General features: G+C 39.3%; 2 protein-coding genes across 2 annotated transcripts; one reads left to right on the forward strand and one right to left on the reverse strand.

The window, feature by feature from the left end:
• Positions 1-454: 454 nt before the first annotated feature.
• On the forward strand, positions 455-6,783 carry zgc:172121 (uncharacterized protein LOC337599 homolog). The gene is given in 13 exon segments (XM_051947169.1): positions 455-657; positions 659-703; positions 2,174-2,188; positions 2,190-2,245; positions 2,527-2,551; positions 2,554-2,710; positions 2,769-2,804; positions 2,807-2,865; positions 3,696-3,856; positions 3,942-4,090; positions 4,093-4,147; positions 5,074-5,153; positions 5,236-6,783. Coding segments are annotated over 13 exon segments (963 nt in total). The 5' UTR covers positions 455-597; the 3' UTR covers positions 5,301-6,783.
• Positions 6,600-18,213, reverse strand: LOC110964748 (basic immunoglobulin-like variable motif-containing protein). Its single transcript, XM_022213554.2, has 10 exons — positions 17,964-18,213; positions 14,872-15,426; positions 14,604-14,733; positions 12,680-12,775; positions 12,456-12,560; positions 12,278-12,372; positions 12,061-12,193; positions 10,990-11,073; positions 10,105-10,201; positions 6,600-10,010 (listed from the first exon to the last, which is right to left on the reverse strand). The coding sequence occupies exons 2-10, from the start codon at positions 15,350-15,352 to the stop codon at positions 9,708-9,710; spliced, it is 1,524 nt and encodes a 507-aa protein (XP_022069246.1). The 5' UTR covers positions 15,353-15,426; positions 17,964-18,213; the 3' UTR covers positions 6,600-9,707.
• Between the last annotated feature and the right edge of the window lie 187 nt (positions 18,214-18,400).

An 18,400-nucleotide genomic window follows, 5' to 3' on the forward strand; every position in this document is an offset into this window, starting at 1 on the left:
TTTGTAATTATTTCAACAATATAGTATGTGGTGCTCAACCAATACTATGCGCCAGTTGTTAACTAAAGTTTGTTGTTGCTATAAGAAGCCTAAACTTAACACAAAATATTCAAATAATACAGGATAGCTGCACCACGTTAGTTAAATTATATGTATGAATACTAGAAAACGGGCACAGAAATAGTTATATATTCCGAAGAGCCCTTAACGTGGTTACGCTGTTGCATTTTTCAAGTGGTGTTTATATGCATAAACTAGATAAATCACTATATAAGTCTCATTCGGGAGTTGTGTACGTTAAGTAAGTTATGCTGCGGTCCAATTGTAGACACCAGGCTCAGACGGTCGTCTAGAAACGTAAAACGTCATCTAGTGGCGGTGCAGTGAAGGTCGGAATCAGCCGAATGATTAAAATTCTGAGTAGCTCTAAACGCAACCTTCGACCTCTTTTGTTACCCGGAACAACAACAACGAACAGAAGTATTTCAGGATCATTACTGTTAGTTTTGTTTTAGCATTATCTGCTCGACCGCATGTGTTAGTCTGAACTACCGTTTCAAATATAACCTCGGTGCTTCTTAAATAAACGGATTCTTCATGAGTTCCACTGCTTCTCTAACACACTTCATAAATGATAATGGACCTCTGATCTTGGATGGGTGGACTAGCAACTGAACTGGAAGCACACGGAGCCAAACTGCAGGTGAAAAAATATCAAAAATATAACCGCATACTTCATCTTGGGTCTTTTTTCTACTAGTCAGCACTGGTTTCACAGTTTGAATTCAAATTTTATAGTTCCGAGGCTGCACTGCAGAGCTACGTGTTTACTACTAGTATTTATTTATTTTTTATTTTTCAGAATTATTTTAATCTTCATGTAGAAAATAGCAACGGCTGCCAAATATGTGTAGTGGAATGAAAGTATTAAATTCCATGAAGTGAGCTAATTAAGTCAGGTACAACCAGCTCAGAACTGTAATTACGTGCAGCACTTTAAAGAATGTACTTCCCTGATTCCCACATTATAAGAGACTAATGATATTTGACTTGTGTGTCTCAGGGTAACTTGCATCCCTCTGTAGCGCTTTTGTGTTTAGCATATCTTTGCTTATTTTGTTCTTTGCAGGCATTTTGTATCCCCTTGTGGCTATTTTGTCGGTTTGTGTTAACTCTGTGTCCAATTTATGTTTATTAATACTGTTTTTGGGGCCAGTTTGTGTTTGTTTGTAGTCACTTAGGGCTGATGTGTACTCATTTTGTGTAATTTAGCATCCTTTTGGCTATCTGAGTCTCTTTGTACTCGTTTTGTGCTTTGTGTGGTCAATTTATGTCTCTATAGCAATTTTACATACCATTGTGTGTCTTTTTGGGAGCTTTTGGGTGACTTCTTTTTGTACAATTACAGTTCTACAGTTTAATTTAGCAAATGCTTTTATCGAAAGCGATGTACATATGAGAGCAGTTTACAACACAAGGAAGGAGAAAACAACCTGGATAAATGCCGGCAAAACAAGCTCAGGTGTGATAAGACTTTGGTGCCTACAGGTATGTGTGGGATAGTGACAGGAATTCTTATTTTTATTTTGCTTTTGCAGTCTGTCAAGTGCAAAGGTGTCAGTTTGTGGTCACTTGGTTGCTTTGTGTAGTAATTCTGTGTCTCTTTGCACTTATATTTAGGCCTCTGTGGTTGCACTATGTCTTTTGTAGGTGTTTTGTGTCATTTTGTAGATAGACAATTGATTTTTAACAGTTATTTGAACAGGACTCTGGTTCAAGCGCTTGTTTTGCAGCTGATGATGTTGCGTATGATTGAGGGAAAGTAGTTGAATACTTTAATAATCCACTAGATGGGAGGACACTATTCTGTCTGCAGACTGTGTACGCGTCTTTTCCTCCATCTAGGGTTAAGATTCAGCCTCATCGTGACTCTGACCACCACTAGTATAAACCTGTAGGTTTTTTACTAAAGTCAGAGGTGTTTGCATATAATAAAGATCCTGTGATTGTTGCATTTCTCAAATATATTTGGTCTAAAAATTTAACTATACATGATGTATGCAACACTATATGATGACAAGTATCAGCTGAAAACTTGAAGTCAGTGTTGCTCTGTCAGTCAAATGCATGTAGTTTTAAAAGTCAGACTTAAATGTCAGCATGTGTGTCACAGGGAGATCCTCTGTGGAAGTGCCAGGCTGTTGCAGACTGATCCTCAGGCCATTAAAGATGCTCACAACAGGTAGGTCCATGCAAATGTCACACGTGCAAATATTATTGAGCCAAAAAGGCAGCAGGTGATAAATTCAGTACATTTGTTGATTTTTTTTTCCAAGCAATTTCTGGTTCCAAAATGATCTTACATTACACTAAAGTGACTATTTGGGGCTTTGGACTGTTGGCCAGAAAAAACAAGACATTAATAGTGTCACCTTGTGCTCTGGAATATGAAAATTAGATTAATTAATAGCTGATTGACAGCATTAGTGTGATCACACCTCACTGTGACTGTATATCAACAGATTCCTCCCTCAGCGGTGCTGATGTCATCAAACAACGGCTACATACCAGGCGAGTATCTCTGGATTCATCAAGTATTTGGACGTCAGCTCTGAAGACGCCCGAGAGCTGATGATGTCTGGAGTTCATCTGGCCAAAGAGACAGTGAACAGATTTGACTCTGGTATGGCACTACACACTCAGGCGACACGTGTCACTGTGAACTCTGATGTCACTGTGCTTGCGTTTATTTTCCTCTCAAGGCAGAGACGTCTCTTGGTGGCTGGTTCTGTTTGGACCATACGGAGCTTTCTGCACGACGGCTCAGAGTACACTGGCGCTTATGCTGAGGAGATGAGTGTTGAAGTGAGTGACTCTCAGCTGCATTGTGGTTAAACAGTATTAATGCTATAGAGTCTTTGTGTCACTTTGTAGTCATTTTGTGTCCATGTGTGGCTATGTTGTTGCCCGATGTTGTCGTTTCTGTCTTTTTGTGGTCATTCTTTATGTCTTAATAGTTACGTTGTGTACACATTCTGACCATTTTGTGTCCCTTTGTAGCCATTTGGCTACTATTTGTAGTCTTCTTTGTTTCTATTGTAGTATTTTGCATCAACCTGGTGACCATTTTGTGTCCTCTTTTTAGCTGCTTTGTGTTCTGGGTAGACATCTTGTTTCCTCTTGTAGCTATTTTGTGTCTGTACTCCTTTGTATTCCTTTGAAGCTATTTTGTGCCATATGGGTACATGACGGTGGTAATTTTGTTTCCCTCTGTAGTCTTCTTTGCCCTTTGTAGCCATTTGGGTCTATTTGTGGCAATTTTGTTCCCTCTGTGGTTCTTCTTCGTCTCTTTGTGGCTACTCTTTATCTCTGTGTAGCCATTTGTGTCACTTTTGGCCATTTGGGTGTCTTTGTAGGCACGCTATGTCTCTCTCTTTCACCTTTATCTCTTGGTTTTGCTTTGTGGTTTCTGTGTAGTCATTTTGTGTCCCATACTGTCTCTTTATAACCATTTTGCATCCATCTTTAGCCATTGTCTCCCAACCCAATGAGAAGGTTACACAGAATGAAATTGTGGCTGCTGACTTTTGTTTTGACTTAATGCTTCTAATGACGGTTGTGGTGTCTGCAGAGAATTAATTCACTGTAGATCTCAGCGATAACAAGCGGTCTCTGGTGTGTTATATTGTTCCAAGGAGCTGAAACTTTGGCACCAACCGCAGGTCGATTGCTTAGCAGCAGCAGGAGCTGATGTCATAGCTTTTGAGACAATCCCAAGCATCAAAGAGGCAGAGGCGTTGGTGGAGCTGCTGAGAGAGTTCCCAGACTGCAAAGCCTGGCTGTCCTTCTCCTGTAAGGTAACCACTGCTGATAAACAGTAGAACCAGAGTCAGTGTGTTGTTAATTATTCTGCAGTCACTTAATGTCTCCCTTCACTTCAGGGATGGGAAGTGTATATCAGACGGCAGCCTGTTCACCGACGCTGTGCAGGTCAGCAGCAGATCCACACAGCTGCTGGCTGTGGGAGTGAACTGCTGTAATCCAGCTGTGGTGGAGCCGCTGCTGGACTCTGCCAGGACGCTGCTGAGGCCAACATGAGCTGGGTGGTTTATCCCAACAGTGGAGAGGAGTGGGACACTAAGCGGGGGTGAGTCTGTAGTCACGGCAACAATCTGTGGTTGTATCAGGAGACACTGTAAAGTCCAGACATCATTATTTATACAGCACATTAAAGACAACAGACACTGAGCCAAAGTGCTTTCCAAAAGAGAAAGATGCTACAAATGTACCTAACAATTTTAAATTTTAGGGTCTCAACAACACAGTATTATGTACTACACAAATTCCCCTGACTAATTTAGTTAGGGTTATGACCGTACAGTATTATATAACACAAATTTAGACAACAGAATGTCAGCTTTTCTTTGGACAGATGACTATACAGAACGAAGCTGTTAAGGGGCTACAGAAAGTAAATACAAAATAAACTTGAAGGCTAAATATCTAATCCCACCGGATGTAGCCACAGCTAGCAATAGCCAAAGCTACGTTTGCATACTGATGTTACCTGAGGTGTTTCTGTTTTCAGACATCAACATCTTGTAAAAATAGTAAATTATTATCCAAAAAATAAATATTTGAGGAAGAAGGGAAATTTAATTATGACGGAGAAAAAAAACTAGCTAAAACCCTGCTAATGCTAGCTAGCTTAGCAGTGTAACAATAACTGCCATTCTGAGTGAACTTTCTGAGACTTGGTGTGGTTCTGTGCCTAAATCAAATATCAATGTATGAATAAACCATATCCTTTGACCTCTACTTTTTCTCGCAACAGTTCTTTGACATACATAAGTTACAAGTTACTGTGCCGAATAACATTTAACAGCTGCAAAAGTTCATTCAGCAGTAATTATGACACAACAGTACAACATATACAACAATATAACACCCTAATAGTGCTTTAAAACGCCTGTAAGTGTATTTTGCTAGTAGATTCTTTTGTACTTTCCTTTGAGTAGAGCGTTTTTACAGTGCTGTGTTGCTACAGCTAACTGTTTTCTTTTTCCTACTAAGGTGGCTGACATCAGTAGCAAAATCAGCGTGGACACCTGACCTCAGTCACACCTGGGTGAAGCAGGGAGCTGCTCTGATTGGTGAGTTCAGCTGATTTTTCTCCCAGGCATTTCTCTCCTGTTGTACAGTATTTTCTCTGATGAGTGTTTCTTTGTCCGCTAGGAGGATGCTGCCGTATTGGTCCTGCTCAAACAGCAGAGCTGAGGCGTGAGTTAAAAGGAAGCTGAGCAGCTCCAGCAACCAACCTCCACCAGTCAGAAATCTTTGGCTCAGTTTTCTATAAGGCCAGGATGAAGATGACCACTTACTGCTGACTTTAAATTTCAGTGCTGCAAACAAATATCATAAGATGGATGGATGCTTTGTTTGTTAGTGATTTAGTTTTTCACAGTGTATGAAGAAGTGCTATAAGGTGAATCAATGAAGATGGCAGGAGATCAAATAAATCAGCTTTCTTACTGCACATTATTTTTGCGACTAAACCAAACCTATTTATTTTTTATTAATTATAAATAATAACAAGGGTATTCCATCTACAATCACCAGGGGCCTTCTGCTTGACCATTTGCATTTTGCTTGAAACTTTATTTAAAATCAAACTACAGATATTTAAATTTGCATCTGAAATTTAGTTAATACATCAGATTCTTTATAAGATTAAAAAGTTAATCAGGAATTGCCAGTCGATACACTTTCAGGACATTATTTCGCACACTGAAATTTGAATGTTGTGTTTGAACAACCACTATTTTAGGAATTACTTAAGATAAATGCCTGAAACTGATCGTATTTCTCATTATGCCATTGATCTCCAGAATCTGCAACACTGGACAAATAGATCTAATGGTCTGTCTGTGGGTGAGTTAAAATATGGGAAAAAAGTACATGTCAAAATGGGGTTAGAAAATGAAAAATATATACAAGTTTAACAAAACTGTTTATTTCCCCCCATTTTTGTGACCAAGTATTCATAGTTTTAGGTATTTTCTAGGTTTATTTTGTATTATTGTGTCATGCACCTACAGACTGCAGAAAATTCAGATTTACTTCTGCATTATTAACTATTTTATTAATATGAGCTCAAAGATTGAACTTTTCAAGATGGCCTCAGTTTTTTTTCTTTTTTTCCACATATTTGGTCATAAATGTGAAACACTCACTCAGAATTAGATACCATTGGATGTACTTGTTTCTACACTATCTACAATATTGCAGATTCTGGACTAATGACATATGAAGAAATAACAGTAAAAACCTTAAGCTTTTATCTTTAATCATAAGCTCAAATTCCAATGTGCAAAAAAAACACGCTGAATGAAGGTCGACAGGCAATTTGTAAAAAACTAAAAAAAAAAAAAAATCTCGGAAAGTATTTGATGTATTAGGCTGAAATTTCACAGATTCCATTTGAAATATCTATAGTTTATGATGAAAAAGCAAATTAGAGATGGTCTACCAGAAGGCCTCTGACGATCTGAAGTTTAATGACCCAAGAATGATTGTTATAAATAAATATATATGTTCCATAAGTTTATAAAAATTGTATTTTATTGTAAAAGGAATAAATAAATAAACCACTACATCAAACCCACTTGAGTACACAACCACGTCTGCGCTGGTCAAAGACAAATGGCACCACAAAGGGGCGAACAAAAGAACAACGTATGTCTATACATAAACATGAAAATAAACCATGCAGTCTTCACTTTCTGTGGTTCACATTTTGGATTATTTCAACTTCTGTACAGCTCTCATCTTTCTTAAAAACAGGATCATCTACTGTCCTACTGGAGGTTTCACAAAGCACAACAAAACATCAGCTGCTTTCACGACACTTTGACTGGACGGCATTTCCACTGAACTAACCACAGTACGCCCACCGACTGTACCTGTACAATGAAGCGTGTGTGTCTGAACTGAATTTACAGTGTGTGTTGTGTGTTTTCTACGCAGCTCTACCTGAATATTATGGGACTCTACAGAATCTCTGCAGGGACTGTAGGATGATGTGACAGAACCGTAACAAAAGTCAGAGGTGTGTGATCAGTGGTGGAAGGGAATGAAAATGTACGAACATCTAATCTCCCTCTTTAGGTTCACATACGGGGTGGACAAAATAATAGAAATGCTTTACTTCATTCTTTAAAACTGTAACAGCGCTGATCCAACTCAGTGTTTGAGGCCACAGTTTGATGCCCTGTTAACAAAATGCCCTATAAAATAGCAGCTTTGTCTGAATTCTTGTGCTTGCTACATGTTATCAGGAGATTTTTTTTTCCAAGCCACATACCATTATTTACTGCAACTGATCCATTAGCCGACTAAAGACCTCCATTTAAGAGAAAGGCTCACAACAAATCATTTCTCTTGTTCATATCGGCCATTAACAGGTCTTAAATGCACGTCAAGTGTAAGTGATGTGGAACCAAGCCAACAGTCCTCCCATGCAAAGATACATCCCACCATTTAACTAAAGCTAACAGGAGACTGCAGTGGTTTTAGAAGGATTATCTGCTGGTGTGATCCACTGACAGTCTGTCCTTACTAAGTGGAGATATGAACAAAAATAAGTAGTTTTGTGCTAAAAAAAAAAAGTCAACTATTAAATGAACTACCAACTATTTTTGAAATATCAGTTTGGAAATTTTATTAATAGAAATAAAGTCAAAATGCTGTAATTCCAGCTTGTTCAGTGAGAATTTTTTCTTTTGTCTTTCCTCTACGATGGTAAATTAAATATCTTTGGGGACATTTCAGGACATCATCTTTGGCTTTGGGGAACACTGATCTACATTTTTTTTTTTACCATTTTCTGACATTTTATAGACCAAACAAGTATTCAGTTAACACTGAAATATTTTTTTATTGCATCCCTAAAAAAAGGTTTAACTTTGGGAGATATTCTTTTGATTTAACCGAGTCTGCTGCTCAAACTTCACATTTTCTTCAGATAAACTTTGTATATTTTCCCCCACACTATCAGATCTGTGGATTCTGTCTCCAATCGTTTACACTGAAACAGATTTTTGAACAGGTCTCTCTGCTGGAAGGAACGATTACAGCAAACAAACGAACCTAAAGGGGAACTCAGCTTCTCTACTAGTGTTTCCACCAGAAGGACCAGGGCTGAACGACTTGAAAAACATGTATTTGCAATTTTCCTGACAAATACTGTGATCTGATCTGAAATATAATTTTTTTCAAGTCACATTTCAGTTCAATATTCACTCTGTAATAGAATTAAAACGTGACAGAGCATTATTACTTAAGACATCATTAAAAGTGTGACTCGCACAAAAGTACAGCACTAATCATTAAAATGACAGTTTAAACTGAGGGTGAGACTCACTACAGAACACTGCAGTCTTTGTGATTTCCCTGTTGCATCATTTCAAAATGCATTTTGATCAGCCCGAGTCTAAATGTTATAGAGAGATTGTTCTCTGGTCATATGTAGTGGCATTTTCCAAATATGCAGCAACTTTCACTTCCTTCTAGGACTTGTGAGCTCAAATGTTTTTGATTGGTCAAATACAAACAGCATTTTCTGTAAAAACCTGCAGCTTCAAATGAGGTTTCGTGTGTGTGTGTGTGTGTGTGTGTGTGTGTGTGTGTGTGTGTGTGTGTGTGTGTGTGTGTGTGTGTGTGTGTGTGTGTGTGTGTGTCTACTGACACAACAGAGCTGCAGAAGAAGGAATCTGAATTTTTGAGCTGCAATGAGAAGGTCTACCTTAAAGTTTAGTTATGGCTGTCACAATTTTCTATTGTCATGTCAAGTGCCTGATTCAGCACTTCAGACTGTGGTGGAAACACAGACAGCAAAGGGCTGAATAAACCGTTTAGCTCCTCCAAACTATTTGGACGACTTCTGGCGGAACGTTGCTAAACCTGTTACTATGTTGACTTGGAAAACGGTGAAAATCTGCTTTAAAGCTGCACACACCGCTGCATGGTTTAGTAACTGAATGTGGCTCACTGGTGTAGCTGCCTTGGTGATGATTTAAAGCAGTTTTTGGTGCATCGTTTGCTGCTACAAGGCAGGAAAGTGGTAAAAGAAATCGCTTCAGACAGACGCTCAGCAACACTGACTGACAAACACTTAATATAATATTTTCTTTATAGCAGCAAAACTAAAATGACCTCAAACATGATTTAAATCAACCTGTGACAGTCCTAAAAAAATTCAAGGAGAAGTCTGGTGATGTTCTATCATTTTTACACTCTCAACAAATTTATGAAACAACCAAAACAACAATGAACTAGTCAGAATAACAAGTTGAATACGATAATCCAAAGCTTGATATTTTTAATCCCCGTGTGCCACAGGGCTGCACTGTCACCCAAAAACTGCAACACATCAGTGAACCACACTGGCAGTTCATTCATTAGAATGAACAAAAGCACTGCTGTTAAATCTGCAGCTGAAAACAGTCCAAACAAATGCTCCTGTCAGAATAACCTTTGCTAAACACTACAGAGTCCAACTGATTTAGGAATCGATTTAGCCTTTTACCAAATGAAATCAGTTAAATAACCTCTTCTCTAACAGACTGTTGTTTATGGTGACAGAAGAACACCAGACTTATCCTCTAAAACGTTTCTGTTCCTCCTCCCCTTTGTGTCCCGTGAACCTTTCAGTCTGTGTTGTCTTCTTCCAGGTCGCTGTCAGGTGAGCTCCTCTGTCTGTACTCTGTAGTGTTGGACGTGCGTTTCCAGCTGCTGTCTTTCTGACTCCCCATACTGTGCGATCGTCCCAGGTGGGCCAGCCGCTTGGACGACGTTCTCTCCTCGGAGTCCTCGGCGACGCTGCCGTGAGCTCGCTCGGCGCTGGAGTGGTGGAAGTCGTGCCGCAGGTTCTCCAGATTTAACGCCCAGGGCCCGAGTTTCTGCCAGTTCACCCTCTGGAAGGCCATGATGCAGTGGAGGTTACCGCCCACCTGGGAGCCAGAGAGAGACTTTTAGCAATGCACAGTCCCAGATATATTTACATGGACAAAACTAATTCAAATAAACAGGAATGAGAATGGGAACCTTTTTGGTTTTGCGGCGCTGGATGCCCCTCTCTGTGTGGCGAATGTCCAGATACTCTGGATTCTGTGTGTTGAGGTCGGTCACTATGTCCAGCCATCTGCAGAAGGAAGCTCCTGTTAATCCTCTGATACCCAAACATGGAGTGAATTGAGGCAGAGTTTTTCATTCTTCTTTTTAAACTATTTATAGCAACTGTCAGATGATCAAAAAACGAATAAGGGTTTTCATTACTTCTCCAAGCACTTACAAACATCACCACTGTATTTTAAGAACGTTACTAAATTAGGCATTCTTCAACAAACATGAATTTGATTGACATGAACAGGTAAATCACAACAAGAAGCAATTGAGTTTCACTACTATGACCTCAAGAATGAACATAAAGGAGAACTATCACCTTTTTAGCAACATAAACAAAAAACGAAAACGTAGAAGATTCGTAAAACTACAGCTTATTGCAGAGTTGCTGTATTGGTTTGCATTAGATTTTGCAGGTGTTCATTTTAAACTGGGTTAATCTTTAACCTTAACTGCATGAATGCAAGGTAACATAGGTGGCACAACTGATTAAGTTACTTATGATGCAGCATTTTGTGTGGGAAAAAGTGACACTTACTGAAGCCCACTGCTGCGTTTTTGCAGCACTGAAAAAAAATCCTCCAAATCGTGTGTAATATCGGATTTTCATTGTTGAAGTTTTGTTGAAATTAGTCCAATAATGAGATTCAGGAGGCCAGCGGTAGTCTCACTTAGTTCATATTTGTCCTCTGAGGGGTTGATAAATGTCAGGTTTGTCTACATTCACTCAGGAAAAGGTGCTACTAGACAGCTACTATCAGCAGCTCAACAACAGAAGAATGTAGTAAAACCTGGACACAGACTTACTTCTTACAGTGAATAGCCGGATGTTTTCTGCTGGGTTCACCAATTAAGATCCAGTACTCCATTTCATTAGTGGGTAGAGGGCCTCTTCACACAAAAATACAACAATACTCATCATAAAAACAAGCAGTCGATTGATTGAATCATCAGTAAACAGACAAATCGACTAATTTGATCGTCTTTTCAGGAGAGACATTCAAGTACATGTCTTTTTAATGTAGTTTGATATTTTAAAATATTTTACCTCCAGAACACATCTTCTTTCAGAGAAGTGGAAAGAAAGCATTTAAAGTACACATTTAGGTGCATATTTTACTATAATGTCTCTATTCGTGTCTGTAGATATAAATTATAATACACATCTTTAAAGGTTTCTTCCTCAAAATTCCTTTCTCCCCCTCATACTCTAAATCTAAACTTCAGTTGCACCAAACTTTCCAGTTTTATTCTCAGTGTACAGAAGGCTTTGTTCATACATCATTCATAGCCTGGTTTAAAGATCATTTTATTGACTTAAAAACATGGTGAAAGTTTATTTTTGTAATCTTCAAAGGCATTTATAATTCATGGAGTGATAAAAGAGATAAAATGCCCTCTGTAAAAGCCTTTGACTCTAATATGTCGCCAACAAGACAAGAATTTTGCTTCCTGCTTCATCAAGTATTCAGAATTACTGTTCTACAAGTGGAAATTAAGCCTTCTTAGATATATAATATTTCCATTTTTAAACGCACACTTAAGAAAAAAAGAATAATTGCCTGATTGTAAGTAATGAACTTGGTAAGTTTCATGGTGATATCTACTAGTTAAACTTCTCACCAGTTTCACCTGTACTGTTCCTTTAAAAGAAATATCTCATCCCAGCTTCTCATATGAGATGGTTTTTTGCTCTTCTCAGTTTTAGATCATTGTCAACTGAAAGGTTTTGGTTTCTTTACAGTTAGATGGACAAAATCTTGTAAAAACTGGAAACATTTTGTTGGCTGTATCAGACATTTTGTTGACTAAACAATATTCTAAGAAGACAATCCAGAAAATATAACGATCAGTTCTAACTGCATTGCTGTGATCTACCTGTAAGCCTTTGCTGCTTTGAGCGGCGTAGCTTCGAAGCCGACTGGGCAGAAGTAGTGGTTCTGACAGTGATAAATGTAGGCCATCGTCTCATCCTTCAGCCCTTGTGTCAGTTTCATCAGCGCTCCTTCAGCTGAGAACAACGAGGAGGTTATTTCTTCTGCTGAGTCTGCTCATGAGCAGACACGGGGTTGATGGTGACAGCTGAGCCACTCACCTGTCTCTCCTGCCGTTTTGTGTTTCCCGTGAGGTTTGTACAGAATATAGGAGCAGCCTCGCACTCGGAAATTGTCGTTGATTTGTCTGAACCACCTGCAGGAAAAACGCACCCATTTCAGAGCTGTGCAAAAATCCCTTTCTGATATTTTAAAGAGCCTAAAGTCCATTTTGTGTACCGCATCAGTGTAGCGTTGCCTGTGAAGGGACCAAACTTGATTTCTTCAAAAGGCGGCTGAAACCCCAGAATGTGCAGAGCCTCCTCCTGAGAGATGGGCGGAAGACTGGCAACGCGAATACACAGAAACACTCAGTAAGAAACTAGCCTCAACTAACTTTTAGTGATCACCTGGAGCAGTTTTTTTTTTACATGAAATCTGACTGAGGACAACATGCTGCTCACCTCCCTGCTCCCAGAGTGCTGTATAAGAAGTTCCAGCAGGACACTAAGGAGGAGATTCCACATGAAGTCTTGTACTGCGGTCGACTGATGCAGTACCTGAGGAAACAATGACCGCACACAGATCCACAGAATTACTATTATATCAGACAAGAGAGGGATACTGTTTAACCCTCGTGTCGTCCTGCGGGTCAAAATTGACGCGTTTAAAAGTTTGAAAATGTGGGGAAAATATATATATATTTTCACCGTGAAACTTCTGATGTCCACATTTTCGGGAATTTTTTAAACATTTTTTGGCAGAAAAAAAGACATTTTAAGTGTTTCTTAAGAACATACACATAAAAATCAACCAAAATCCAGCGAATTTCACTGGATTCAGCTCACTGCAGCTTTGCAAAAGTAGTGCATGACATGAGTCAAGTGAAACATTTGTTTTCAGTCTGACTGAAGGGGGAAACAGAAATTGTCAACCAGAACAGACATTTTGCAAACTGCAATAGGGATCTCCCAACATCCGTATACTTAATGTTTGATTAACCACACTGCATAGTCTCCGTGCACACAGTTTGTCTACATGTGTTACACCTGGCTCTCTGAAAGTCCATGCATTACATTTGTAGATTTATTATGCTTCATTTTGAGACTTGGAGGATGGAGGCAACAGATTTCGACTACAGGAAGTTGCCTGTTATTATTCAAGAACAAAAGTCAGCTCTGTGATTGACAGCTCTGAGTCAGCCATTACGTAAACTTATTTTAATAGATTCATATCAAACTGTTGGTCACAAGATAAAAACATTCCCATTCTGTTTGAAACATAAGACTCCGATTTCACTAAGTAGTCGTTTCATTTACTACATATAATTAACCCTCCTGTTGCCCTTATTTACAGGCACCAAAAAACATTGTTTCCTTGTCTGAAAAAAATCCAAAAATTCAGCAAAAAAATCCCCAAATTTCTGAAAATTTGCAAAACCTTCAGGAAAAAATTTCAATAATTCCTTATAAGTTTCCCTTAAAAGTTTTATTTTTAAATATCCCCTAAATTAGGCAAGAAAATTCCTGTAAATATTTTCAAAAAATGAGTAAAAACCTTCCAAAAAAATCCTAAAAATATCTAGTTATTCCATGTATCAGTAAAACTTCTAATATTTTCTTTAAGAACATTCACATAAAAATCAACCAAAATCCAGCGAAATTTGCTGGATTTTGGTTGATTTTTTTGTGAATGTTCTTAAACATTTTTAACATTTCTTTTTTCTACCAAAAATGTTAAAACTGTGGACATATATAAACTGTGGAAATATATATTTTTTCCACACTTTCAAACTTTAAAACGGGGCATTTTTGACCTGCAGGACAACACGAGGGTTAAAAACTAATCGCTGTATTCTGCAGTCAAAATAAGCTGCTGGATGTGGCTAATTTCTGTTTACTTTTAGTCACACTAAAAACAAAGATTTGAGATGATTCATCCAATAATATTTTTCTTTGGAAAGCTGCAGGGAACTCATGCTTTTTATCACAAAAGATAATGTTTGGATGACTCCTCATTTCTCTAAATCTCGACCCCAGAGGATGGTAGCAGGACCTACAGAGCTAGTAACAACACAAATGGGGAAAATGATAAGATAATGTCAACATAATTTATCTTTGAAAATGTTTTTAAAGACTCAAATCTGTATGTTTACCTCACATTTATCTTGAGTGCATTTGCGGTCTCTTAGAACGAGTTTGACCGTCCACTAGAAGGAGTGAACATCTAAAAACCAGCTTCAGAGGCGATCAGTTGGATTTTTAACATCTTATTATATCTGTTCGTACTATTTCTGCTCTGATGAAGGCCTGCTGATGACAGTTTGATGTGACGCTCACTTCACTGTGTTTCTCTTTATAATGACTGAGGTGCTAAATATAACTTTACCATCTTCTGAGGTCCAGCACTTTTCTCTGTTTGATCTCTTCCAGTGAGGCATGAGGAGGGACGTCTTGCAGATTCCTGCTGGGTCTCTCTGACGACTTCATCTTCTTGCTGCTGCATTTCTTCCCGTTGCCTGAAATACACCGTCATCAGTTTAAAGATTTAACCTGCTCAGGATCAAAGTTAATTATACGGACAACCAAACAGTCAATTAACTTCTGACAAGTGTATGAAGGATTATGATGGATGTCAAGAGGAATATTATTCTCACTTGTTCTTATTTTTCTGGTAAACACGGCATTAAAGTCTGTTGTATCGATCTCCCAGGCTAAAATAGGCTTGGTGTTCCCAGAAGAAACTTCCTCCATGTCGCAGTCTCCGTCTGACCCCACATGAGCTCCCCCAGTCTGGCCGGTGCTGAAGTCCACTGAAGGTTTGGACTTCACCAGCGGCGGCCCGTCGTCCTGTTTGCGTTGGACCACGTCTCTGGATGGTGGATGGTACACAGAGGCAGCCTGGTTGAGGAGGGCATAATCGGAGCAGACGGTGTAGAACTTCTCTCTGGAGTGAGTGACGGGGCAGGTCCACGGCAGGTGCAGCTCAGCGCTCGAAGCCCGTCTCACTCTGACGGCGTCCCGGGCCAGAGAGCTGATCAGACTGTGCTCCTCCTCCCCGTCTGTAGCCCTCTGCAGCCCCGACGGCTCCGCTGGCCCTGGCAGGTTTGCTCCTTGACTTTCTGATGTGTTCGGCATCGGGCAGCCACTAATATGATGGACGACAGAACAGGCTGAGGCCGAGTGTGATGATGAAGAGGTGGCTGTCTCTTCTGGGGATGAAAGGACAGACATTTTTAGAATCTCTGCAGAGATGTGAAGGGAAGATGGAGGTGCAGTAATACAGACCTCACACTGTGAACTGGGAACAGCTGGAACTATCTTTAGGCGACCGTTTGCAAAGTCAGAATTTTGAGCAGAGGAGTAGATCTTTTTTTTTTTTTTTTTTTTGGGGGGGGGGGGGGGGGCAGATACAAACATTTACCTCCTCCAATAAACACACAGAAGAAGCAAAGGATTTTTACTCTGAAAACAGGCTGAAATACCTCTGTAGGACTGCAGAATATATCGTTTTGGCATCAACATTGTGATGTGTGCATGCAAAACAATCACATCACAATAAGTGCAATGTGAAGTAAGGGAAACTACCTAAAACAAAATGACTAAATTATAAGGGAACTCTACTGACATTTACTGTAGTTTAAAAAAAGAAAGACTTGATTGTAAAACAAGACGACATGGTCATCAATATCCCCCGCCACATGTGATGTCTATGAGTCTACATCCAAAATAGTGATCAAGGGCCATAACTCTGTTAAATATTATCGCACAGGTCTCATTTTCGAACTTGATCAAGGTGTCCATGGTGTGAAGCTACACAGTAAATTTCGTAATCCTAGCTGTAATAGTTTCCGAGAAAAGCTGTCCCCTTCATGTCGGACGGACGGACGGACGCACAGAAGCATGGACGGACGGACAGACGGAGGCCAAACCTATATCCCCCTTTTCCACTTCGTGGAGGCAGGGGATAATAAAAAAGGAAAGGCACCAGTTGTACAGTAATATTTCAGCTGCCGAAAGGATGATGTTGACCAAAAACTCAGTTGACAGTCTTGCAATTGTTGCCTCTACAGGATGCAGCATAACCTATTTGTTTTAAATCAGCACCACAAACGCACCACAAATTCCAAAAAGAGAGGTCAGGCAAGAGGACTAAAGAGTAAATCATGCCAACACATGTGCAAGGATAATACTGAGTGAGAAATGCTGATCAATAGAATATATGTTTAAAAGTCATATTTTATTGCATTTTACTCCATTATGTATCCAACAAGAATATAAAACAGCCTAAAACACTATATTCAATTGTATCCATTCTTTCTAAGAATGACTAGAAATCACAAGTCAGTAACAAGTCACACAATTGCGACACAAAATTAGTGAGGCTGTTGATGATTCTTGTGGAAAGTTGTCCCACTTTTCCTAAACTTGATGAATGTGGTGGACATTTTAGGGGACAGGATCACTTTGTCAGACAATCCAGAGCATCATGTGTCAGATTGTCTGTCATATGGGCAGTGATGGCGCAACGGTTAAGTTCTGGACTACTGATCTGAAGGTCACAGGTTTAAACCTTGATGTGGCCACTGTTGAGCAAGGCTTAACCCTCTCTTTCTTCTTCTGTGTGATTTCTTAGGTGCCAAATGGTGGAGCTGTGGACATTCAAGTGATTGGTTGCAGCTCCAGTTGACATACCAGCACCGTTTCCATCATTCTCTCTTCAAATGTGTCATAAAGCTGCATTTTTCGGTCATCTATAATTGGGGGTGAACAGTTAATTGATTTCACGTCAGTATATCTTAAGCAATTCAAAGGCTACATTTTAGAGAATGCGAGTTGTGGCTGTTAAAGAATTCTGCGTCATTCTGTGTCACTGAAACTTTCAGGGGTTTTTTAATGCTTATTATTGGATGTATACAATGAGATTTAGACATGATTGCAGTAGTTTAACTGATATCTTATTAGTTAATTGCCACTCCTGGAACATTTTGCAGCACCTCTGGCCCGGGTTTAATCTGTGTGTTTCAGTGGTTTTACAAATTCATGCTGTTATGTTTGTTAGATGCTTTTCATAGCATCTCATGAGGTAATGCTCCATCACATGTTTCAAATCTACTAATCAGTGACTACTAAAACTGAAGCTGCACTTTAAAATATTATATCGCAAAGCAATTTGCAGTATTTGTCAAAAAAATCCCAATCAAACAAACAGTTTCCCAAAAAATCATTCATCTCCAGCCTTTATTTATACTGGTTAGAGGAGTGTCTGTGTTATGATCATTGTCCTTTAAAACCAAACCTGACTAAGGTGTGTATTAACTCAGCAGTCAACGATTTGTCAGAAAAATAAGATCTTTAACTTTTATTCTAAGTCAGACTAAGAGGACCTGCATGCTGCAATTAGATTCCTACTCAGTGATGCTCGCATTTTGCCTTCTTCACACAGAGACATTCCCACCACAAATCGATAAAGAAAAATTAACAAATTGGTGCACAAAAATTTGAAAATTTCAGAATATTAGGAGACTGACCCTAAAATATCCTGTAGGACGCCCACACTTGCTCAATGTGTCCCCCCGATATTCAAAATACATCTACGCCCATGACCCTGAGTGTCATTGTTTTAACTTCCAGCGACAATAAACAGCAGAACTCAACATTACCTTTAACCCACAATAAGTCACCTATTACACAAACAGCCTGGCCGCGGTTATCTGAGCGGACATTGAACATTAACGGAACATTTCACCTGAGGAGAAGCTGCAGTCGAGGTGAACCCGCTACATCCGAGCCGTGTGTTGTTAGCAGGTGTAAACACGCCCAGCCGCTGTTTTTCTCATCATAGCTTCAGCGGAGTCTCAGCAACTCACCGGCCTGGAAACCGGTAAAACGTCCAACTAATCGCACATAACTGAAACTGAACGCACATCAGCTTCAGACATATTAAAAATGAACGTTAATAATCCAGAAGCGTCCTCTTCCTGTGCAGCGCTGCCGGACAGTACTACTCTGAGTAAAGAGGGGGTGTTTAAGCATAAACACAAAAGTAATTAAAGTAAAATAAAACATAAAACGCTCAAATAGACCACTGGATCCAACAAACCCGTCAATTTCCTTATTAAAAATAGGTATCTTATTGCACTATGTGAAAATTACAATACACCTACATATAGTTTGTTCCGTGTT

Source organism: Acanthochromis polyacanthus, chromosome 4, assembly GCF_021347895.1.
Source record: "Acanthochromis polyacanthus isolate Apoly-LR-REF ecotype Palm Island chromosome 4, KAUST_Apoly_ChrSc, whole genome shotgun sequence".
Classification (NCBI taxonomy): domain Eukaryota; kingdom Metazoa; phylum Chordata; class Actinopteri; family Pomacentridae; genus Acanthochromis; species Acanthochromis polyacanthus.